Source organism: Mytilus californianus, unplaced genomic scaffold (assembly GCF_021869535.1).
Source record: "Mytilus californianus isolate M0D057914Y unplaced genomic scaffold, xbMytCali1.0.p SCAF_5, whole genome shotgun sequence".
NCBI lineage: Eukaryota > Metazoa > Mollusca > Bivalvia > Mytilida > Mytilidae > Mytilus > Mytilus californianus.
In genome coordinates this window covers 37,933,243-37,959,941 of record NW_026262701.1, presented here as the reverse complement: position 1 = coordinate 37,959,941, position 26,699 = coordinate 37,933,243, and the positions used below count along the sequence as shown (strand labels likewise).

Sequence of the window (26,699 nt, the reverse complement as noted above, 5' to 3'; positions counted from 1 at the left end):
AATTGCTTACATCTACTTCATTTAAACTTTGGTAGATAGTTGTCTCATTGGCAAGCATACGACATCTCCTTATTTTTATAGTACACAAGAACAAACAATAGACACTTAAAACTAGTTAAACCAACGTATATATATATTGACCTCCATTTGATTTTGTTTTGTTATGATTGTTTTTCACCAAAATATAAAAATAAAAAAGAAACCAATTGTGATACATACAGCCATACATTAAGAATAATGACCCTTGATTTTTCTAACATAAATAAAACTTAGTTGAGTGATACAAAGGGTTGATAGGGTTATCCAACCCTGATATATTAATTTATGTAGTTAATAGTGATGAATCCTCACCCCCTTGATACGAAAGTTGAAACCGAAGATCTAGTAAAAACAAGGTAAATCAAGAGACAAAAACAAAAAACGGGGACTAGAAACAGCACAGAATGACAATGGACACACAAACGCCGAAATATAAAGACAAATAAAATAGAAATTCAACTTCCAGTACAAACTTTGCTGAATCCAAACAGTGAAAAGTAATACTTTACTATCATTTCCCCATTTTCTTACAAAATGCAATTATTATTGAGTTGTACAAATATATATGACGATGGTTTTTTTCTTTATGTCAAATTGTTTTGAACTCCTTAATTACGTTCCTATTGGTCTGACGGTTACGTAATTAAGGAGTTCAAAACAATTTGACACAAAGAAAAAAACATCGTCATATATATTTGTACAACTCAATAATAATTGCATCAGTTTTGTAAGAAAATGGGGAAATGATAGAAAATATTACTTTTCACTTTTTGGATTCAGCAAAGTTTGTACCGGAAGTTGAATTTCTATTTTAAAGTGTAAATTAGAGAATTTACATCTAAACCAAATTGAGCCCTGAAATGCATCTACATTCAAAGGACTTTCTATTCATAAACTACGGTAAAATGTATATTTCATCCATATAATTTGGTTTCATAAAGAGTTTTTTTTCTATTTTTTCCATTGCATCAAAACTTGAAAATAATCACCAAATAACGTAAATGACAAAGTACAGATTCATATCTTTCTGTTGCAGAATGGCTGGAATCAAACGTCCTCTTTTAACCTCAGAAACTGCATGGCAAAATCTACAAAAATATTATGATGAAAATGGATCAAAAATTAACATGCCTGACTTGTTTGCCAAGGATCCAGCCAGATTTGAGAAATTTAGGTTTTTATTACTATTAGTAACAAAACACATCCTGGTTAACATGTTGACATCAGCTTCAGTTGAATATTGTTTTCTCCAAATATCTGTCTGACTTCAATCATAAAGTTGCTGTGTAGGACGTTATTTGAATAGGGTAACTCGCCATTAAGTCACATATTTTCAAATAATTTTTCTGTCACGACAAACTAACATACTAAATGCAATGTGATATTGGCACATCATAATTAAGAAAAATCCAATGGAGAAGGTATATTTAGTCCCCCGCGGGTCGCCCTATAGTGATCAGTCCGTCCGTCCGTAACAAATTGTGTACGCTCTATATCTAGAGAGCCGTTATGATTTCATACTTTATACTTGACATGTATATCAACCAACACCAGAGGGTGTGTCATAATGTTTGTACAACTTCCTAGGTCAAAGTTCAAGGTCAGCGGGGCCAACAGAGATGGCTCCTATGTCAAAGATGTCTAGTTATGGTTATTTTTTTTTTGGCCCCTTGAATTCGACAGTTAAAAAATATTTTGAATCTATCAAATAACAATCTTCAGACAGTCAGAGAGATGATACTTCAACAAGTTATTTACACAATCATTCTTTGGAAAATGTAACAACAGCAAAATATCTTGGGGTAACCATCACCTATAACCTTAAATGGGATGTGCACATTGACAACATGTGCAAGAAAACTAATAGCACTCTAGGCTTTCTAATGAGGAACCTGAATATTAGCTCAACATCCATTAAAGAGCAGGCATACAAGTCCCTTAATAAGACCATCACTAGAGTATGCTTGCTCTGTTTGGGACCCTTACTTACAACAAGACATAGATAGCATTGAAAAAGTTCAAAGGAGGGCTGCCCGTTTTGTTACAAACAAATATAGAAATACATCAAGCGTTTGTAACATGTTACAACACCTGGGATGGCGCAGCCTCTCTGACAGAAGAAAAGATTCAGGATTGCATCGTAATTCTATATAAAATAGAACATGAAAAGGTTGCAATACCTAAAAACTATAAATTATTTCCACAAACAAGACAAACAAGACAAACAAGACATTCACATTCAAACAGCTTCCAACTCCCATCGTGCAAAACACAGTACAGAAAAGAATCTTTTTTCCCGAGAACATTAACCGACCGGAACAAAATACCCGATAGCATCATAAATTGCACATTAGTAGACTCTTTCAAATCTCCAATCTCAAAGCATAAATATTAAACTCAACTATTCACATCAAACTAATTGTACAGTCGTTTTTCTCATTTTTCCTCTATTTTTAATTAGTATATAGATTAATCTATGTCTTGTTGTAAGTTATCCTCCTGTGCCATTATCGTCAATTTGTTGAAGGCGGTCACTATATGGTAGATGTAGATCATAATTATAGACAATACATTCAATGTTATTCATTAAACATTGTTTAATGATATATATATATATAAAAATAAGTCTAAATTGTAAACAACGTTCAAACCTATGATTGCGTTGGATAAAAACCGAAATTTTTATACGTGTGCATGCAAAATAAATTTCTTGGTAGAGGGGTCTAAATACAGCACAAACAACATTTTCCAAAAGACCAAAAAAGTAAAAAAGTATATTTAAACAAAACGCATTTGACTAACAGGTCGAACAACGGATGTTCTCAAACCCTGCTGACTGCCATTGGCGATTGCCAAATAAACGGATCACAAGTTGTAACAAAGTGGATCTTTATTATTAATTTAATACCAAACAGAAAACAATAAACTTGCGGAAAAGATGGTATACCGCAAACATGAGGTGCAAAAATTTGTACACCATATCCGGATTTCGACAATTAATGTCTCTTCAGTGATGTTCGGAATCGAAACGGTATTTGGAAGGCCATATAATTTACCTCAATTTAAGATAGACTCTTGAATTTTGAAAGAGTCGAAATAGGATGAACTGAACGGATCATATAAACCCAAAGGAAAATATAATACAAGCCCAAACGAAAAAATATAAATAAGTCAAAATTGTAACAACGTTGAAACGTATGATTGCACAAATTGTACAAATTTTTGCGTCTCATGTTTGCGCTATACCATCTTTTCCGCATGTTTATTGTTTTCTGTTTGGTATTAAATGAATAATAAAGATCCATTTTGTTACATCTTGTGATCCGTTTATTTGGCAATCGCCAATGGCAGTCAGCAGGGTTTAAGAACATCCGTTGTTCGACCAGTTAGTCAAATGCGTTTTGTTTAAATATACTTTTTCCACTTTTTTGTTTTTTTGGATAATGTTGTTTGTGCTGTATTTAGACCCCACTACCAAGAAATTTGTTTTGCATGCACACGTATAAAAATTTCGGTTTTTATCCAACGCAATCATAGGTTTGAACGTTGTTTTCAATTTAGACTTATTTATAATTTTTCGTTTGGGCTTGTTTTATATTTGCCTTCGGGTTTATATGATCCGTTCATCCAATTTCGACTCTTCAAAATTGATGTGTCAATGTGGTAAATTAATTTTCCAAATGTTTGTCTTGTTTCAAAACTTATGTTCAGGTATTAATACCGTATTTGCATATAGATGTTATAAAGCTTTTGTGATCATTTGACATAATCCAAATAAGTTTTAAGTATTCTCAATTTTGGATATTTAGTAAAAAGACTATCAATTATAAAGTTTCTTGATGCTGCAAATTAACAGACTAATATATGATTAAGGACATTCCAATACAAAAAGGAGCTCATCCTTAATCACATTCAAATTGTAATATTTATCTTAATATATATCTTTCTAAATTATTAACATCACTTTTATCAGCAATGAAAGCCGGACTTCAAAATTATTGTGAAACTACCTATTCTAGAGGTGACACGGATCAGATGTGGATATTTAAAAATTCCAAAAATCTGTTAGAGTTCATACAATCTAAGACTTTCATCTTGCAATAGTATTAAAACATTTGACTTTTCTACACTTAACACAAGTATTCACAATTCCAAAATAAAAGACAAATTGAAAGAGTTGGTCCTGCTTTGTTTCATAAAAAATGGCCAACGTAGATACAAGTATCTTGTCTTAGTGAGGTATAAATCGTACTTGTAAAAATATCCGTTTATAAATTTTGAAATTATAAAGAAACTAAGGTTTCAACTCCCTAAGGCAAAGTTGACCTTAGATGAATTTGGCTATTTGTTTTAGGTATTTTTGTCATATAGCTCTTCAACTGTTTCGGTATTTATACATCCCTCGGATTTCAAATATTTGGCATTGAGCGTTCCTGATGAAGGTAGATCCAGAAAAGCGCTTCGGACGCATGAAATTATCAAACGTGTTGTTTTCAATTTTTTACATTACTGGGTCGATACCTCTGCTGGTGGACTATCAGTCCCCGAGGGTATCATCAGCTCAGTAGTCAGTACTTCGGTACTGACATGATTTATAACTAACTTTTCTAAAAAAATATCCGTTTATAAATTTTGAAATTATAAAGAAACTAAGGTTTCAACTCCCTCAGGCAAAGTTGACCTTAGATGAATTTGGCTATTTGTTTTAGGTATTTTTGTCATATAGCTCTTCAACAGTTTCGGTACTTATACATCCCTCGGATTTCAAATGTTTGGCATTGAGCGTTCCTGATGAAGGTAAATCCAGAAAAGCGCTTCGGACGCATGAAATTATTAAACGTGTTGTTTTCATTTTTTTTTTTTGTAAAAATCACTCTTATTCAAACAAAAATTATCTGAAACTGGCATTATCAAGAGGCTTGATTTCTTGATTGACAACATATTTGTTACGTTTGGAGGACGTGTTTTTCAGCAAACAATCGGTATTCTCATTTGAACCAACTGTGCTCCTCTTCTTGCCGACTTGTTCCTTTATTTATATGAGGCTGACTTCATACAGGAACTTCATAGGAAGGAAGAAAAGAAGTTAGCGGTATCCTTTAAATTTGCTTTCCGCTATATAGATGATGTTCTCTCACTAAATAATTCAAAATTTGGTGACTATCTTGAACGCATGTTTCCCATCGAACTTGAGATAAAGGATACAACAGATACAGATAAGTCTGCCTCATATCTTGACTTACATCTTGAAATTGACAATGAGGGTCGTTTGAAAACAAAGCTTTACGACAAAAGAGATGATTTCAGCTTCCCAATTGTGAACTTTCCATTTTATGTAGCATTATTCCATCAGCGCCTGCATACCGCGTATAAATCTCCCAGTTGATTCCCATTTCCAGGGCTTGTATTTCCTATCATGATTGTCTTGATAGAGGGTTGCTGCTGACAAGGAAGCTATTAAACCAAGAGTTCCAAGTGGTGAAGTTATAATCATACCTTCGTAAATTTTACGGACGTCATCACGAGTTGGTTGACCGTTATGGAATATCCGTTTCACAGATGACAGCTGATATGTTCCAATTGTCGTAAGTAAAATCCTGTCACCGTTTCCCTCGACCTACCGAATTAGACGTATTACTGCGTTTGTACTAACATGAGTAACACGACGGGTGCCACATGTAGAGCAGGATCTGCTTCCGGAGCACCTGAGATCACCCTCATTTTTTGGTGAAGTTCGTGTTGCTCAGTCTTTAGTTTTTTATGTTGTGTTTTATGTACTGTTGTTTGTCTGTTTGTCTTTTTTTGTTTTAGCCATAGCGTTGTCAGTTTATTTTCTGCTTATGAATTTGAATGTCCCTTTAGTATTTTTTGCCTCTCTTTTACAAATTCTTTGATATATGTTTGTATTTTTTATGAATTTTTCATTATTTTATGACATAAATTCAGAATTAGTTAAAATTAAGTGGAAATTACAGATAAATGGTGACTTAAATAGAATTTCTAAGGAAAATTAAATTATGACATGTATAAAAGTCATGATAATCTCGATATGTGATGTGTGTAAACTTAAAATCTATAAATTCACCTTGATGAACTTTTCTATGTTAATTCATTTTAACTGTTTATTTTTCAGTATTAACCTGCTGACAAAAAATGGAGAGTTGCTGCTTGATTATTCCAAAAATTTGATCAATGATGAAGTACTCAAGTTGTTATTCCAACTGGTAAATTATTCTTTTTTTTGTCGCAATATCAACCAACTATCTAAGATTTTTGTTTACATAAATCAAAGCATATGTTGATAAGAATTAGATTTATTTTCATAAAAAGGAAGCCTAGCCATTTCTTGCACAAGCTGCATTTTTATAGTAGATTTTGTTGATTTACATTGTATCATTGTACATTTTACTAGATCTTGACCTACAATGTATCACTTAAAGACTTTAAGAAACACCTGACAATATAACAAACATTAAGAATGTTGTAAGGAAGAGAATACCAAAAGTTACAACAAAAAAAATCATAATTTGAAGAAAAAAGACAAAAAGACAAACAACAGTCTTCAAAACACTACATAGAAAGACTTAGCTACACAAACCCCATCAAACATCTGGATGAACTCAGATGCCCAGACTCTGGGAGGATATAGGCATCCAACTCCACATATGGCACTCGTCATCATGCGTCAAGTTGCTCTGACTCTTGAAGGATATACGCATTCTACTCCACATATGGCACTCGTCATCATGCGTCAAATTGCTCATGGAAAATACAAATTCGGTGATGTCAACATTAAGAAAAAGAGGACACGATTGTGACTTCGACAATTGGAACTTTTGTGCGGTCATTTTTAACACAGATATACTATAAAAGTCAACAAAATCGTGATGACGTTATGATTATACAAGGAAAAGTATTGTACAATTTACTGTATATATGTCAAAAGAAAGAAGAATAAATAACAGAATTTGAAGGAAAAAAAACAACATTGACAGCTCTTATAAAGTGCTGTCAGAAATAAATAGAAAAATAAGTCACATTACTGTTTTTCTTGCCGAATAGCTAAATAAAAATTTTCCTGATAATTCCTTTATGAAATTTATGTATATGAGTTATCTCCCCATTTATAGCAAAGTTTTTAAACTTTTGAAACAATAAAAACATTTTGTAGGGGTAAAAACTGTTGTTATCATAAGATAAAATCTAATAATTTTCTGCATTTAAATGAAAACTTTCACAAATATCTTGCATTTCTGTATCAAAATTTGCTTATTTCATTAACAATCTGGACCATCAGTGACCATGTGAGACCCTCATGGGTAGTCAAGGTTATTAAACTTCACTATCTTAACATCTGTTTACATAAAAAAAATATGTCATTTATCTGAGTGATGTTATGGCTTGTGAAGAACAAATACATGTTGCTCCTATATTGAGTTGAATATTTCTCCTTTCTTCACAAACAGATGTGTTGCTGACTCGGCTCACTTTGTTAACTAGAGCTTGGAATACCTTAGCATTATTTCTCATAAATGATTTACATGTATCTCAGTAAAGATATGAACCCCTGTCAAGGGCGTATGATATACATTTATCATGGTATTACATATGGTGTAGCAATTTCTTCTTTTTTCATTGGTTATTACGATCACATGTTTTAAAGGGTATTTAAGTATATAGACGATATGATTCTATTTATAATATATTGACTGTCAATATTAAAAATCTTGCAAAATACAGTATAAATTGCACAGAAAGAACATTGAAGTCTATTTCCATAATACACTATTTACATATGTTATTTATAAATTAAGGACTTTCTCTCAGTCAATTTGGAATATTAAGACCTGTTAGATTATGTTGAACCTCGGACTTTGTACTCGGTCAATATAATGTGAACAGGTCCTTATATAAGGTTATATTTCTTGTCAAAAGTCCATAATTGATAAATAATGTATGGGAAATACTTTCAAAATATTTAAAAATTACCCAATGAAAACTTTGAAGTTTCTTCAAGTGTTCTAAACAATTTAATGGTAACATAATTTACAAATAACAAAAAGATGATGAGTGTTCTTAATCATGTTGATAAGAAATGTATTTTAAGGTTAGAAATATGCAAAACTTCTAATATGATCTCAAAAGTTTTAGAAGACAGCATATTTTTAAACAGGTACAAACTTCATTGGTCTTAATAATCAGACTGTGTCAAAATACATAAAAATTAAACAAATTATAACAAAACGTAATTGTTTAATGATATTCTTGTAGAGATATCTACCCATTAAAATGCTTTAAACAATAGGAACAGGATAAATAACATGTACAAAAGAACACTTCGTAAATTTAATGCATCTGAGGCACTTCTCTAGATTAACCTTCATCAGGAACACTGAAAGCCAAATACAAAGTGTGAATATTTTATAACTAAGACTTTTTCCCTATTACAGGCAAGAGACCGTAAAGTAGAAGAGATGAGACAGGCTATGTTTAGTGGCGAGAAAATCCATTTTACAGCAGACAGAGCTGTACTTCACATTGCCCTGAGAAACAGATCAAATACACCTATTTTAGTCAATGGCAAAGATGTAAGGCATTGTTGAGGATTTGTGTTAAAAATTATTTACCTTCAGATGTCACATAGGAAAAAAATATGAATAACATCAAAGTATTTTCGGGGTATGGGGGCATCCATAAACATCTGATTTAGATTGAACTGCATTGACCTCTCACCTGGGGTAGAAGATGAAACTATTCACCTGCCTAGGTAGAAAAAAAGAAAGAAATCAATTGAAGAATTGAGTTGAGGTCAAATATACATGTTTTGCTTCTTTTGGAAAGTAAAATATTGTACATATTATATATTGTTCAAATTCATGAAATTGTTCTCTCAAATTTAAAATGAAGAAACCCCAAGAAAAAAAAGTTTTGTTGAAGATGTCGGGCATTTAGGGAGATAACTTTTACTGGGTAATTTATTTCATAGGTGATGCCTGATGTGAACAAAGTGTTACAGCACATGAGAGAATTTACAGAGGAGGTTATCAGTGGAAAGTGGAAAGGTTATACAGGAAAATCTATAACAGATGTTGTAAATGTTGGTATTGGTGGATCAGATCTGGTAATTATCTCCCTTGATTACAATCAATAGTGTGGATTTTTACATAAAAAATATTTTCCTTGTTCTTGTTTATATACAAACATTTCCATGATTAGGAAATTTGCTTCATTTACTATTCTCAGTATATTAAGATTCTTCACTGAATTATCCTACAGTTTTCCATAGGTGGTATAGTCAAAGAACATATTGTGTGTTAAGACTAACATATGCAGATTAACTAATTGTACTTTTTAATTGTGAAATAAACCTAAATGGAATAAACTTTATTAAAATCACTATCTATCGATCAAAGTATACAATGCTTATATATAACTTTTATAAATAAAAAATTGATAAAGAATTTTAAAAAAAAGTCTTAAATTCATCAATTCTCAAGTTTGATCTTTTGGGAAAAGGAGTTTTACAAACGAAAAAGAATAAAGGAACAAAACCACCTTTCTCACAACTAATGCAACAGTTGCAAGTGTGAATCAGTTGCGGATCCAGGATTTTGAAAAATGGAGGGAGCACCAAGGTAACCTAAGGAGTGGGACTGGTAAAAAGTCTTTGTATGAACCATATATGTAGCTCTATAAGGGGCCTCTCTCCCCTTAAATCCACCTCTTGGAATGTTTCACAAATTCCACTAGTTTAACTGGATTTTGAGCAATTGTTATTGAACTAAAATGTTATAATTTTTGTCATTTATGGGAGAACATTTATGTTTAATTTAATGTTGTTTAAAAAACTTGATTTCAGGGTCCATTTATGGCAACAGAAGCTCTAGAACCATACCAGAAAGGGCCAAATGCCCACTTCATATCAAACATTGATGGTACACATTTAGCAAAGACCTTGAAGAATCTGAATCCAGAAACAACTTTGTTTATCATTGCTTCAAAAGTAGGTATTATAAAGAGCTGAGGTTATTTATTGATAGAACAAATTTCACCTTTTACCTTTAAAACAGTAATAGCTCTATTAGCTCACCTGGCCGAAACTAATATCTAATTTTACACATACTATGAAAGAAAGACCTAACTTATTACAGATATTAAAAAAAGATATATGTAGCAGAATAATATCTATCATTAAAGTATAGTCTTAACAATTTGTCCTTCTATTATTAAAATTTGTTAAAAATTGAGCTGTTAGTTAAAATTGACTTAATTTTGCGTAAAATAAAAAATAAAGCTTCTATGCAACTGTTCAAATATAAAAACCTACAACATGGACCATTTTGCTTTTTCAAATGTATTTGTTTCCTTTATTAGTACTATAACGCTTATATTCTTCAGACAAAATTTATAGTAAATCACTCTATCAGTATGTACATCAACTTAATTAAACACCATATCTCCATATTCAAAAATATAAAGTTGTATCTGTGCCTTAAAGAATATTGATATAGTTGACAATATTAATACTGGAGAGAATATTAATCTCTAGAATGTGGTCTTACCTATATTTACAAATATATATTTTCAGACATTTACCACACAGGAAACCATGACAAATGCTGAGTCAGCTAAAGCATGGTTTCTGGCCGTTGCTAAGGATGTAAGTAGCATTTTTAATTGTTGAAACTTTAACAAAAGAGAGGCGAGAGACACAAAAGGAACATTCTGACTCATAAGTCGAAAATAACCTGACAATGCCATGGCAAAAAAAAAGATCAAAAGACAAATAACAGTATACTAAACACAACAAAGAAAATTAAAGACTGAGCAACACAAACCCAACCAAAAACTCGGAGTGATCTCAGGTGTCAGGAAGGCTAACAGATCCTGCTCCCCATGTGGCACCCGTCGTGTTGCATTTGAAGGTGTAATACCACCAAATCATAGTACGTCACATCTTGTTGCATACGAAAAAGGGTCGAAAAAAATATTCTCTTGAATTTGACAGTTATAGGAAATAAATCCTACATTTCAGTGCAGTAAAAAATTTATAAGTCATAAACATATATCTTAGTTGTTTCAAAGCACCATTCTTTTTTTATTTGGTGTTTCTATAGAATATTTTGGAAACTTGAGGTTATATGGTTACACTACTGGAACAATGCCCCGTAGATTGGCCGTGAAAATGTCCGTAAAAATGCTGGTGATTTTTACAGTGTTTGTCACGGTTAATTTACGGTGGGCCGTGAAGCTTATTCGTGACAATGCCGTGGAATGACTGTCGTGAAAAGGCTGTGAAAAGGCCGTGAAGAGGTGCCACCTGAAAACTTGGGTGAAAATACCGTAGAATCCCTGTGAAAAAAATGTACGCCGTGAAAAAGTCGTGATAATGCATTATGTGCCCATTGTGAAAAGACCGTGAAATGTAGATATAGTACAGTATATTCCTTTATTTGTCGTGAAAAGGCCGTGAAAGGTGCCAACTGAAAACTTAGGTAAAGAAACCTTAGAAACCCTGTGAAAAACAAAAATGTTCACCGTGAAAAAGTCGTGATAAATTATGTGCCCATTGTGAAAAGACCGTGAAATGTACATGTACTACTGTGATAAACAGCCATTCACTGATTGTGAAAACTCCAGTAAAATGTTAAATGTATTTTTTCAGGCCATAATTTTAACAAAAAAATTAAATGCTGTTTCAATCAAGTGAAGTGAAATGCCTGAAAACCTAGTGTAAACATCTACAGACAACTTATTTAAGTACAATGCAAGTGAGACCATGAAAAACCATATTAAAATGCTGTATTTTTTGTAGTAATAATTGTGACAAAGAATAAAAATATTAATTCTAATAGAACTGTAGTAATTATGTAAAGAAAACATAAAAGCACACAAATGTCAATGTGATTAAGTAGCTAAAGTCAGCTGTAACATGTATTGTAGAAATTTTGTACATCTCTTGGGTCTGATTTTACCACTTCAGCAATATTTGTCTAATGTAATCCTTCACTTCACTGCCCTTTTGAATAACTATTCCAGAAAAACATTTATAGAAGTTCCTGTTAATTCCCAGGAAATACTTTTAACTGAAAAGCTCTTCTTTCCAACTGGATTCCTGAACTATTTTATATAAAGACTGCTATATCCTTTTGCTCTTCATTCCTAGAATAAATAAAGAAATATTACATATATTATACATGTATATAAAAAAACTATTTATATATTCAAATTAATTTTTGGCATTTATGTACATACATGTACTTAAAACAGCTACAATATTATTCCATGCAATACAGGACTTCACGGTTAATGACCCCATATTGAATAGGGGGCAGATTTTCATACTGGAGGTGAAAATGGTATGAAAAATACAAAAAACATCATTGAAACAGAACAGCCACTTGGAAACAAGCATAGGTTTTCCCATATTTTCATACCATTTTCCAGAAAAACTGCCCCCTATCCAATATGGCATCATTAGTTAAGGAAGTTCTGTATTGTCAACTTATATTATTTTTTTTAGATTTTTTTAAAGACTAGACACTTTTAAGACAGACTATTAAATTTAAATGTTTCTTTGAAGTAATAATATGTATGGCTAAAGCCAAACTTGTCTAGACTAAGTGGCGGTAATGAGTCAGAGCTATTTATTTTACAGGGGGCCAGGGGCGTAGCAACTTTTACTGCAGGCACATTCGCCATACCAATTATTTTTTAAACACCTCATTGCCATACCAATTATTCTTATGATATGGCACAAACCCTTCTAGAAAGGATATTTTGCCGTACAAATATTAAATACTTTCCCTGCTACGCCTCTGATTAATTCCTTTTGAACTCTTTGTCCCGACGGCCAAGTCAGAAAATACTTTAAATAGCTCCCGACACATTCAAAGGGGGTTACGCCTCTGATTATCAGAGTGAAATCCATTTCAGAGATACGTATTGCTATTATAATCATTTCCAATTATCTATAGATATAAGAAGATGTGGTATGAGTGCCAATGAGACAACTCTCCATCCAAGTAAAAATTTATAAAAGTAAACCATTATAGGTCACAGTACGGTCTTCAACACGGAGCCTTGGCTCACACCGAACAGTAAGCTATAAAGGGCCCCAAAAATTACTAGTGTAAAACCATTCAAACGGGAAAACCAACCGTCTAAACTATATAAAAAACGAGAAACGAGAAACACTTATGAACCACATCAACAAACGACAACTACTGAACATCAGATGTCTATGTCTACGTAGTGTACTGTACATAAATGTCATTTTTTTTTGTGACCAGTGTGGGGAAAAAGGACCCCCCCCCCCCTTTTCCCCAAATACATAAACAAAACAAAACCGTAATCGTATTTAAAGGATCCGGTAAGTCTTAGAAAACATTAACCGAAATTATTAAAGGAATCAAGTGCAACAGACTCAAATATAAGTGAATATATCACGCGCGGTTTCTGCAAATTCAGTGAAAATCAGTTCAATGTAAATGCTCACAAACGTCATCAACATTTTGGTGATATGATGCATAAAAGAATAAAATGTTAATAACTTAACTTACCTCAAACTTGATGTCACTCGTCTTGCATCTATAAAGTAAATATTAATCGACCTTCGGCGTCTTTCGCATAATTTTACAACCACGGAAATGTCACAATTACTCTAAAAGAAACACGAATCCGGATACGGTCTGATATTCCGGAAAGTTCTCGATTTTACATGTTTCGGTTCCAATTAAAATTAATGTTTACATTGTTTATAATAATGTACAGACGAGAAGCAAATCACTTTCTTTAAATACAAAATATTTATTGGCACAAAGTCATTAATTATAACAATGAATGGTTCCATTTAAACGCCAGTCCTGTACAGTAGTATTGCATATAATAATATTTAAACAGACATATATTTATAATGAAAAGTTTATAGGATATTTAGAAAAATGTGAGTGGAAATAATTAGACCATATTACAATAATCACATGGGATGTTTTAAATCTGAATTAGGATAAGAAAAAATTAACATGAAAAAATATCACGGCCTTTTCACTGGTTTCAACAACCAGTGAAAAGGCCGTGATATTTTTAATTAAGCATGAAAGGACAAATTATCACAGCCTTTTCACGGGATATTGAAATTTCACGGTCTTTTTCTAACATCAAATATTTTTCACGGCCTTTAGAAATTTTTTTTTTACAAAAGTCACGGGGTATTTTCACGGGTTTTTTACGGCCCTGTGATATTTCACAGACATTTCACGGCCTTTTCATGGGCTGTTGTTACTAAAGCTTGAACACAGGAAAAAAGGGGTGAAAATTTGATTGGTTAACTTCCAGTTATATTTATTATCTTATATGCAATGAAATGTTATGTGAAATTTTGACTGTAGTACTGGACAGGATAAAACTTTACTCATGCCAAGTATTTCTTTATTTGAAACAAAGATAAATTCTGCACAATTTTTTGAAAAATGCAAATTTAACAAAGACTAATAGGGGAAAAACAATGGTGGTATTACACCTTGTAAGTACAAACACGGTGATAAGTCTAATTCGGTAATCACAATTCTAATTTTTTGTTTTATTAGAAAATACATGTACATTTTATGTAATATGTACAAACAAATATCATGAACAAAGAAAATTAATACTTTGTGTAATTGAAGCTTGTACTGAATTACCAGACTAGTTAATTCTAGTTTCTGACATATTCATCTCTCCCAAGTTAAGCCAATTGCCTTAATTTTTTGTTTATAATCATACAAGCCACATATTAAGAAACGGATGAAACTTGTATCAGAGTTAAGTGTGGCGTCCATTTCACTGAACTAGTATACATTATTGTTTAGGTGCCAGCTGAAGCCCGTCTTCGGTTGCAGGATTTTTAACATTATAATATTTCTTGGAAGTATCTTTAATGATTATGCAAGAAACTTTAAAGTCTAGATTGAAATGAATAGTTATAGTCACCGAATGGAACAGTTGTGCATAATTTGAAGAAAATAGAAATGGTTTCCTTCTGTAAATTTCAAATTTTTTTTATGCTATTAATGTCTTACTTTTATCGCCAGTAATTTTTAAAGTAGAATGAAACATGTTAGACAGCCTTAACATTTAGGAAAGGAATGAAGTGCATACCATAACCAATCAACATAGACAAAAAAAAATTGCAAACCCTTTGTGTAAGATACTTTAATGTACCAGAAAGTGGTGATATTTTCAGTTTAATGTATAGATGATTTTGTAGGAAAGTGCAGTAGGAAAACACTTTGTTGCTCTGTCAACTAATTCTGTAAGTAGCAAGTACTACGAAAAAATAAGATAAAAAAATAGATATGGACAATGCCCCTCCCCCATTTTCTGCTCTCCCATATGCATGAGTATAGTTCCACATATTTTAGATTTGACAAGCAGTGATGTTGGCATACAACTTGAAATTGTTACGCTGTCTGTAAGACACAAATGATGCCCCCGCCTGACCATAGGAAATTATAAATTTAACACTATTTATGATGATGTAACTGTAGGAGGAGATAGTCGGACAAACTGTGACCTCTTTATGCAGCTAGTACCAAACAAATGACTAAGTCCAACTACCTGTCATTTTCAGAATATGTAAAAAAAATCAAAATCCTGTGGCCATGGACACCTCCATTATGCGTATGAACATCCTACAAAATATTAAAGCTGTACCTCATAACTGAAGGAGGAGATAGCCGGACAAGCTATGATCTCTTTATGCAGCTAGTACCAAAAAAAAAGACTAAGTCCAACTACCTTTCATTTTCAGAATATTTGAAAAAATCAAAAATCTGTGGCCATGCACACCTTCATTATGTGTATGAACATCCTACAAAGTATTAAAGCTGTACCTCCAAAACTGTAGAAGACGATAGCCGGACAAAAATGTATCCTAATCCGGACGGACGAACGGACGAACGGACAGACGGACGGACAGGGGTAAATTAATATGCCCCCGACATTTTGTCGCGGGGGTATAAAAAGTTATCTATGAATTTGACCTTCTTAATGTGCATAGTATTGATATACAATCTAAAGCACAGTCTTTGAAAGTGCAACAAACTAACAATACTGCAGTATATTGCAGTTTTTATATCACACTTAATACCATTCACATACATATATATGGAATGCTTGCATATAGTTTAAAAGATAAAACACCTTCTTTGCGTTTCAGAAGGGATACATTTTTTAAAAATTAAAATGATAATATTTTTTTATTTTTGCTCATATTGTTTAATTGCTATAGTTTAACCATTCCTGTTTTATAAAAAACATGTGTTGAAAGCAATTAAAAAAAATATGTGAACATCTTGAATTGAAAAAAATGAACATCTTGAATTGAAAAAGGTTTGAAAATTTTTTTTTTTTTGTGAAAATTTTTAACATGTTTAAGTGAAATAGTCTTGGGAAAACTATTTATTTGTAAAAATCTTTAAGTGGATGCATTTTGATAAAAAAAAAATTGCAATATCACATGGTTGTCGTAATATCATCCACGACTCACTCCATACTTACTGTTTGAAATGGACAAAACGGGAAAAAGCTGACAAAAAATCTTTGGACTCTTTTTTTAAATCAGTAATGAATATAGTTGATATACGTATTCAACATTTTAAAGAACATTTTACTCTTAACAATAACCACAATAAACCTATTTCTCGTATCAAACATAAACTAAAAGAACTAGCCAAGGAATTTGTTTTTGTCCCGGCCGATAAAGCTGCTAATAATATTATTATTGTTTGACGTAAATTTTACATTGAGGTTCTGAAAAAAGAAATCACTAATTCACCAACATTCCAACTGACTCCATTTTCAGAAAACGACATCTGTAACAAACATAAACTTTTAGCTACCGCTTTACAAGCAGAACCAAATACAATGAAAGTCCCAACTATGTATTGGCTTCCGAAGCTACACAAAACACCTTACAAATATAGATTCATTTCGTCTTCAAGCCATTGTTCCACTACTAAATTGTCTATTCTTCTTACCAGTACACTTGGTACAATCAAAAACCTGATAATAAATTGTTCAAATAAGGCCTTCGAAAATAGTGGAATTAATTACTTTTGGAGTGTCAAGAACTCGTTGGAAGTACTTGATAAATTGCATGCATATATTGGTGATTTTGAATCTGTTCAAAGTTTTGATTTTTCTACCCTATATACCACATTGCCTCACATTCTCATTAAGAACAAATTCACACACCTAATTAAATGGGCATTTAAAAAGTCAGAATGTGAATATATATGTTCAAACTCTTTTAGGTCATTTTTTAGTAGCAATAAACAAAAAAACTATGTCAATTGGACATGCTTTGATACTATATATGCCCTTGAATTTTTACTAGATAACATTTTTGTTCGCTTTGGAGATTCCGTATATCGTCAGGTCATCGGAATTCCAATGGGGACTAACTGTGCACCACTTATTGCGGACCTTTTTTTGTATTGCTATGAGTTACAATTTATGACAAAAATCAGTAAAGACCCATCGAAACAACATCTGATACACAAATTTAATAATACTTTTAGATATTTGGATGATATTTTGGCTCTCAATAATGACGACTTCAGTATGTATACTAAAGAAATTTATCCTGTTGAACTTACTTTAAATAAAGCTAATACTAACAATGACCACTGCCCTTTCCTCGATCTTGATATCTATATCATTAACGGAAAGCTTAATACTAAAATATATGATAAAAGAGATGATTTTTCATTTCCTATCGTTAATTATCCATTTTTAGATGGTGACGTTCCCTTGTCACCATCTTACGGTGTTTATATATCTCAACTTGTACGATTCGCTCGTGTATGTAACAATGTTTTAGATTTTAACGAGAGAAATTTATGTATTACTGAAAAATTATTACACCAGGGTTTTCGATATCACAAACTAGTCAAAACATTTACTAAATGTTATCATCGGTATAAGGACATCATTCGTAAATATAGCTCAACATGCAGACTTCTTATACATTCAGGTATTTCACATCCAATTTTTTATGAAAATATTCTTTATAAAGCACAAAAATGTCAGTATTCACCTCTGAAACTAACAAAACCTTTAAATAGACTTATTAAGAAGGGATATAGTTACGATACTGTTGTCAGGTCATTAAAGATTGCATATTTTGGCGTTAATATTGATTCACTTATAGGGTCTTTGCATCGGCACTAAACACATGTATTTAAAAACCAGTTGTTGGCATGACACGGGTTATGTTCTTCTCATATATGTTATGATGGTATGATACTAAACCCCTAACGGGAAGGATTGTGCCTGATATTCATATGATGAAGACATAATCTTTCAATCAGTTTAATTGAAGTCTGGAGCTGGCATGTCAGTTAACTGCTAGTAGTCTGTTGTTATTTATGTATTATTGTCATTTTGTTTATTTTCTTTGGTTACATCTTCTGACATCAGACTCGGACTTCTCTTGAACTGAATTTTAATGCGTATTGTTATGCGTTTACTTTTCTACATTGGCTAGAGGTATAGGGGGAGGGTCTCATAAACATGTTTAACCCCGCCGCATTTTTGCGCCTGTCCCAAGTCAGGAGCCTCTAGCCTTTGTTAGTCTTGTATTATTTTTAATTTTAGTTTCTTGTGTACAATTTGGAGTTTAGTATGGCGTTCATTATCACTGAACTAGTATATATATTTGTTTAGGGGCCAGCTGAAGGACGCCTCCGGGTGCGGGAATTTCTCGCTGCATTGAAGACCTGTTGGTGGCCTTCTGCTGTTGTCTGTTCTGTGGTCGGGTTGTTGTCTCTTTGACACATTCCCCATTTCCATTCTCAATTTTATTTAAACAAATTATACTAAATGAAATTCACATTGTAAGAACCCAAATTATTTTTATCTGTTGGTTTTTCTTTTATGCTGATTTTGATTCATTATTTTTCTTTACAGACATTGGTTAAAGCTTTTGGAATTGATGAGAATAATATGTTTGAACTCTGGGATGTAAGTATATTTCAGTTATGTATTAGACGTATTTACACTATTGAGTATTTAGCTGAATTTACTCCGAATGAGCCAAGATCTGTCTCCGAATAACCTCCTGGCATTATGTATCAATCACTTTTTAATTATGACGTGAAATTGTGATTCCAAATTTTATAGTAACTTTTTTGACTTTAAGAAATGCCTAATGGTAGACAAAAGTGCTGTTTTCTGCTCTTTGGTCGGGTTGTTGTCTCTTTGACACATTCCCCATTTCCATTCTAAATTTTATACAATATGTACAAGTGTTAATACATCTATACCTGACTTATAGCAAGTCACAAAACTTTACTTAATAGAAATGGAATCGGAAGAAAGTGTTCATGTGACAATAGAACCAATATTCAAAAATAAGTGTTATGATAAGAATTTCTTGCCTTTGAGATAGGGTAGAGTTAGTCAGTTTGAAATTTCCTGTCTCACCCTATGATGCATGGAAACATTCACACAAGTTGTCCTGATGTTAGAAGGCATAATACATTTGAAATATTGCAAAAATGACCATATCATAGAGTTGCCTCACAGCATCCAACTATGGCATGGTATTGGTTGCAAAAATTTGATATTTTTCATTTAAATGCAATATTTCTTATTTAATTGGTATATTTCTTCATTTAAATGCAATATTTTTTTATTTGAATGGTATATTTTTTCATTTAAATGCAATATTTTTTATTCAAATTGTATAATTTTTCATTCAAATGGTATAATTTTTCATTCAAAGGGTATAATTTTCATTCAAATGCAATAGTTTTTATTCAATTGGTATAACATGTCATTTGAATGCAATATTTTTATATTCAATTGGTATAGTAGTTTTTTAATTCTTTGACGTCATAAGGTCGAATTTGCAACAACGTTTGTGATTGGTCCGAAATTGTTTGGATTTCTCCCCTTTCTTTCTAAACATGGGTGACCAAGAATTAAAAAACGCGTCAGAATATCGCCCCTCTAACTAAATCTAGTTCGTGCGAGTCCTGCACTGGCTGTAAAAATCTTGTGGTCATAACTGGTATTTCTATTGCAAAATTTCGATGGTCAAAACGTTCGGTCCACTTTTAAAAAACCGTTTCATTGTATATGGATTTATATGCAAGTATATCGTTTTTTTTAAAATAGATTAGACACCGTTGGTTTTCCCGTTTGAATGGTTTTACACTACTAATTTTTTGGGGGTCCTTTATAGCTTGCTGTTCGGTTTGAGCCAAGGCTCCGTGTTGAAGACCGTACGTTGGCCTCTAATTGTTTACATATACAAATTGTGACTTGGATGGAGAGTTGTCTCATCGGCACTCATACCACATCTTCTTATATCTATATACAACGTAAACCAGACGTTTCTCAGACTGTTTTCTTTTTTTAATAAATCCTTTGCCGCGCGTTGTGTACTGATTGATAACTCAGTCTGGGAGAACAAGATTTATTTCAGTACCAGTTGTAATTAGGTTTGAGCAAACTTCCAGTAATTGCAAATACTCTTATGTCGGTGTTTTGTGTCTATTGTCTTAATGTTAGTTTTTTTGTGTGTCTCGTACCGATCTTTTGAGTTAATTTGCTGATTTGTGCAGGTTGTTATATTATTATTAAAATTAGGGGGAGGATTGGGATCCCGCTAACATGTTTAACCCCGCCACATTCTGTATGTATGTGCTTGTCCCAAGTCAGGAGCCTGTAATTCAGTGGTTGCCGTTTGTTGCTTTGTTATACATATTTGTGTTTCGTTCATTTTTTTGTACTTTAATTCGGCCATAGTTTGCTCGATTGAATTGTTTTACATTTTTAATTTCGGGGCCTTTTATAGCTGACTATGTGGTGTAGGCTTTGCTTATTGTCGAAGGCCATACAGTGACTTATAGCTGTTGATTTCTGTGTCATTTGATCTCTTGTGGAGAGTTGTCTCATTTGCAATCATACCACATCTTCGTTTTTATATCCACCCTGCCATATTCTTTATTTGCCTGTCCCAGGGATGGAGCATGTAGTTAAGTGGTTGCCATTAATACGGCAACGCAATTACACATTTAAAAAAAGGAATCTTAATGTCAACATACCTGTACTACCTACAATAGAGCCATGTTAGTTTTCTCTAAAACCTCTTGTTCAGTATTGAGCATACTTAATTATTTTTAATGAGGATGCTTGTTAATTGGTGCATATATCACAGGTATTTTTTGGTTGACTGTGGATTAAATATTATATTCGTGGGATGACAATATTCTGTGGTATATGTGAACCACAAATTTAAATGTTCAACAATGTATAAATTTTCTATAAGCTTGTATGAGGGTGTGGATGGGGGTCCTTTATTTTTGTATGCTTTAATTTTTTAGGCATTTTTTCTGTATTCTTTATCATGGTTTTACATTTGGCCTGTAATTCTCTATTCTTTATATTTTATCACCCTATTATTCACTATTCTTTATTTTTTTTGGCCTGTTTGTCTCTATTCTTGATTTTTTTAGCTATTTATTCTGCACATTTTCCCCATTATTAGCTATTCTGTAAACCCCAATCAGACCCTCTTGTATGCAGACTTTGGCAATACCATGAAATAAAAAATCCATGAAAATACATTTTTTTCTTAAATCCACAAAAACTGGAACCCATGAAAATAAATGAATCCACAGTAAAAATGTACAGAGGATGAATGTAGTTGATTGAGAGTGAATATAGAACAAGCAAGAATGAAAGAGCCAGACCTAACAATAATTTTACTGACAAAATATTTATTACATGTAAGTCTTAGGGTCACTACAGTGTGAACATCTTTTTTTATAAACAAAAACTGTCTTGCTCTTTCATGTCTATATACGTAGCCTAAATTGTTTGATACGAAAAAATGTTGTATAATTTTAGTGGGTTGGAGGCGGGTACTCCTTGTGGTCAGCAATTGGTTTGTCTATAGCATTATTTATTGGTAAGTCTATCGAGTATTTACTGCAAAGACTGCAATCTAATAATAACATAACTCTTATTTCTTATGACCAGTAAATTTGTCATACTAAAAATACCACTGATTTTTTGTCTCGCCTGCGATGACAGTCGCAGTATGCGAGAAATAGGTATTACTATCCGGCGGCGGCGGCATAAACTATTTGTATAAAGCTTTATATTTCAGAAGGTAGAAGACCTGGATGCTTCATATCTTGTATGCAGATACTTTTTGTTACGAAGTTTCCGTCTGTCATATGTCCAATGTCCTTGATCTCATTTTTACGGTTCAACAACTGCTTGAAAAAAAATAAGTTTTTTTTGTCATGTGAATTTGTCACTTATTATAAGTAATAGGATAATCATATTTGGTAAATGGGTTCTTTGCAACGTCTACATGTCTGTCAGACAGGGTTCACCTGACCTCGACCTCATTTTATGGATCAGTGATCAAGGTTAAAGTAATTAGGTCCGTTTCTTTCAAATACTATAAGCAGCAGGTCATCTATATGTGGTGTATGGAATGACTGTAATGAGTACATGTCAGTCTGGCAGGTTTCATCTGACCTTGATCTCATTTTCATGGTTCATTAGTCAATGATAGGTTTTTGTGTTCTGCTCTGTTTTTCAAGTGCTATAGGCAACAGGTCAAATATATTTGGTGTATGGAATGATTGTAAGTTGTACATGTCTGTCTGGCAGGTATCATCTGACCTTGACCTTATTTTCATGGTTCATAGGTCAATGTTAAGTTTTTTTTTGTTTTGGTCTGTTTTTCAATTATCATAAGCAATAGGTCAAATATATTTTGTGTATAAAAAAATTGTAAGGTGTATATGTCTGTTTGATTGCATTTATCTAACCTGAGTTTCTGTGATGCTTTTAGTTAAACCTTTATCTTTAAGACTTTCAACATAAAATCAATGGTCTGTTTTTCAATTATCATAAGCAATAGGTCAAATATATTTTGTATATAACAGGTCAGTAAAGCAGGCGAGACATTTCAGCGTTTGTGCAATCTTGTTTAAGTTTATTTGATGAGTATTTATAATGTATTCTAAGAAAACTTACAGTTACTTTTAAATATATTAAAAGTGACACGCTGATGAATTGTCATGTCCAATAGTATAGTACGGAGCTCTCTGTCATAAAACTTTACTCAGCACTCGGAGTACAGAATAAATGCATGGAACACCAAATCCAGTATTTTTTTATTGGTTCAATTCTGAGTACCATAATTGTACTCCCAAATTTTTATGAGAGCAAGGCCTGATCAATACTTATAGCAAATGAAATGAATTTATGCAGTACTTAGTGAGCACTAAGAACATGAATTAAAATGCATTATATTATTGCTCTTGTATAAAAAAAATCACCTTTTAGAAGGGTAGTGCAGGAATTCCACACTAGATTCAACACAATAGGATAAACTTATATTGAGCCATGGATATAACTATATATACCATTTAAGTGCATATTGTTACAAATAATTTTGCATCAATAGGAATGGATAATTTTGAAGAGTTACTTTCTGGTGGACATTTTATGGATCAGCATTTCTGTACAGCTCCTTTAGAACAAAATGTAAGTACGGCAATGGGAACAGATTAACCAGTTCTGGACAAAATATATGTCTTAAAGTTTAAGTTAGACAATGTTCAAAGGCAGTCACTAATCATGTAAATGATATATCTGATAGTCAAAGCTATATATTTTTCTAGAAAGAAAGAACTATTCATATAGATCAAAATAGAATATTGATGTTAAATTAAATTTAGATGCTTAAACTGTTGCTTTTCTTCATCATGTTCATGGAAATGAAACTTTGTGATTTGTAGGGCCAAACCAGTGTGGGTTGTTTTAATTATTAATTGTTTATGTCCCCGCCGTGGCGGAGGGGCATTAACTTGTGTTACCCTTGTCCGTCCATATGACTGTCCCTACGTCCCAAAATTAGTTTCCGTTCTCTTACTTTAATTTACCTCAAATGTTATGAAACTTATACGCAATGCTTATTACCACAAAACACAAATCAAGTTTGAATTTGGGTTGCGTCACTTTTACTGTTCTTGAGTTATGCCCCTTTATAATGTTATATGCAAGAGGGGGCATCATCTGTGTCCCATGGGCACATTTTTCATTTATATTTCTTGTCAATGAGTCTTATTTTCTTATAGAAAGAGAACTTAATGTTAGAGGATATTTTACCTTTTTATCTTAAACCGAATGTTAGCAAAAATAAAGCTCTCATAAACAATTCAAATATTAGAGTAACGTTTAAAAAAAAAATATGTATTCAGTCATTACAAATGTGTTATATGGTTGTCACTGATGATCATACACATACATATATAAAGTTATGTTGCAATAGGAGTATTGAACAGTTTTAACCATGTCTTTTCAACATTAACATGTTGCTTCATTGTTTTAGAAATGGATGATTTCTGTATGGTGAATTTAAAATATACAAGTTAGAATTTAAGCATTAACTTTTAAATGAAACAATAATTGCATGTTCAAATTATTTTATTTTACTGAATAAACCATGCAATAATTACTGTTACCATGGCTACTTGCCAGTCATTTCAAATTACTCAAAGTAAATGGTGCAATAATGTTTACCATGCTTACTGGATAATTGGGGCAATAATTTCTGTTTTAGGTACCAGTCATTTTAGCTTTACTTGGTATATGGTATAGTAACTTCTACAAAGCTGAAACTCAGACACTTCTTCCATATGATCAGGTTAGTAACATGAAAAATTCGTAAGGGTTCCGCGGAACCCAGTGTCTCGCCTACTTTTGCTGTTAATCGCAGGCTCAACAAAAATGAGATGAGGAAAAAATTTAATAAAAATATTCCTCTCGATACAATTTTTTTATTGTAAGAAGCTTTTGTCCAAGTTTGGTAAAAATCCAGGATAGTTTATGAATCTAATAAATGTTTTAAAAAATTTAACTGCAGGCTGTATGTAATGTTAACTGGAAGAAAAACTAAGTCCATTTATAAGTAAAATATGGATAAACAAGTACAAATAATAATTTTAATAAAAATTTCCTTCTAGATACTAGCTTTTGATCATAAACAAACTTCTGTCCATGTTTGGTACAAATCCAGGATAGTTTAAGAAAGTTATTAAAATGTTTAAAACTTTAACCACAGAGTGAATGTAATGTTTCCTGGCAGAAAAACTAAGTCCATTTATAAGTAAAATACGGAAAAACAGGATTTTTTTTTACAAAATTTACTTCTGGATACTATCTTATGATCATAAACAAGCTTCTGTCCAAGTTTGATAGAAATCCAGGATAGTTTAAGAAAGTTATTAAAATTTCAAAAACTTTAACCACAGATCAGAGTGAATATTTGTGGACTCCGACGACGACGAGAAATTAAAAGGATCTAGCTGTTAGAAAGCCACCCATCAACACAATGAAGCAAAACAAAAAGTATTGTTTACAATGTAGACACAGATGCACAATACAGAGAGAAGGGAGATAAGTAAAAGTTTGTCTCAAAGTAGCAAACTTGTGTAAATTACAGACAAACTGTATTGATTGAAATAAGGGCTGTTCCAGATTTAAATATATGGGGGGAATGAGAGGCACTTTTTTTTTGGCCTTTACCACCCATTATATAAAATTTTCATTTTACTTATAATTCTTATAGATTTCTAAAGAAAATGAAACCAACCACAATCTAATAATTTTATTGCCTCCCATTTCACGTGTGTTTAAATCTGGAACAGCCGTAAGCATTTTTACCATTGATACACACACACATATATATATAGATTTACTGATTTCTTACAGTATATGCATAGATTTGTAGCTTACTTCCAACAAGGTGATATGGAGAGCAATGGTAAATACATCACCAGAAATGGACAACGTGTGGATTATTCCACTGGTCCTGTTATTTGGGGGGAGCCAGGTACTAATGGTCAACATGCATTCTACCAGGCTATACATCAAGGTAATTATAAGAGCAGGGCGTTTTCTGATCTAGTTGATAATTATGGAATACCATAGAGATCCAATTGGGAATTTTCTATCAATAGAAATCTCCTGTAAAATTGTTATTGATCATTTGTCCAGTTGTAAATTGTGATAGTTAAGAAAAAGTATGTGATTCTTTCATCGAGTTTTTATGCCCCCGCCGTAGGTGAAAGTGTCATTAAGTGTTACCTTTGATTGTCCGTCTTTCTATCCTTCCGTCTTCTTGTCCGTCTTTCCCATTTTCGTTGCAAAGCTTGAGCGGGGGCATTCTTATCCTTAGACACATACTTCTTTTATTTTTTTGACAATTTTGATCTTGATATAATATCGAAAGAAAGACTGTTCTGATTGAAATACAGATACCCTGTCCTTGTTTCCCTTACAAATATCTAACAATGCCCACTTTTACTTTCTGGTTGAAGGCCTATGGGGATGTTCTGGTTTTGTCCTAATGAAACACACCTTCAAAAAATTGGCTGACATAATAATTACCAGAACAGAAAGTAGAACGGAGAGTTGTCAGATCCTTGTAAGCACAGCATGGACACAGGATCTGTATTTAAATCAGATTTATAGAGCTGCTTAGGTTTTTATACACTGTAATAGTTTGTGTGTTCATAAGATATGGCGTTAATAATAGAAATAGAATATCATAGCTATTTATATGTATTGTCAGGTCAGGACAA

At 32.4% G+C, this 26,699-nt stretch overlaps 2 protein-coding genes and 1 long non-coding RNA gene across 5 annotated transcripts in view; 1 reads left to right on the top strand and 2 right to left on the bottom strand.

The window, feature by feature from the left end:
* LOC127701833 (uncharacterized) overlaps positions 1-848 on the bottom strand; it is a 158,249-nt gene extending 157,401 nt beyond the window's left edge. The window contains exon 1 of the mRNA XM_052205803.1: positions 807-848. The gene's annotated coding sequence lies outside the window, so the exon portion shown is untranslated. The remainder of the gene's footprint in view (positions 1-806) is intronic.
* LOC127701834 (glucose-6-phosphate isomerase-like) overlaps positions 1-26,699 on the top strand; it is a 156,274-nt gene that overhangs the window by 19,678 nt on the left and 109,897 nt on the right. The window contains exons 2-13 of one of the 3 annotated variants that reach the window (XM_052205807.1): positions 1,076-1,213; positions 6,173-6,263; positions 8,490-8,627; positions 9,026-9,160; positions 9,899-10,042; positions 10,628-10,699; positions 15,287-15,331; positions 18,991-19,044; positions 21,940-22,000; positions 23,519-23,598; positions 24,677-24,760; positions 25,828-25,990. The exons of the other annotated variants lie outside the window; for them this stretch is intronic. Of the exons in view, the coding sequence (XP_052061767.1) occupies positions 1,076-1,213; positions 6,173-6,263; positions 8,490-8,627; positions 9,026-9,160; positions 9,899-10,042; positions 10,628-10,699; positions 15,287-15,331; positions 18,991-19,044; positions 21,940-22,000; positions 23,519-23,598; positions 24,677-24,760; positions 25,828-25,990 (1,205 nt within the window). The remainder of the gene's footprint in view (positions 1-1,075; positions 1,214-6,172; positions 6,264-8,489; positions 8,628-9,025; positions 9,161-9,898; positions 10,043-10,627; positions 10,700-15,286; positions 15,332-18,990; positions 19,045-21,939; positions 22,001-23,518; positions 23,599-24,676; positions 24,761-25,827; positions 25,991-26,699) is intronic. 3 annotated transcript variants of the gene reach the window in all.
* Positions 11,874-13,669, bottom strand: LOC127701864 (uncharacterized). Its single transcript, XR_007982237.1, has 2 exons — positions 13,602-13,669; positions 11,874-12,201 (listed from the first exon to the last, which is right to left on the bottom strand). It is a non-coding gene; the product is annotated as an uncharacterized LOC127701864 (long non-coding RNA).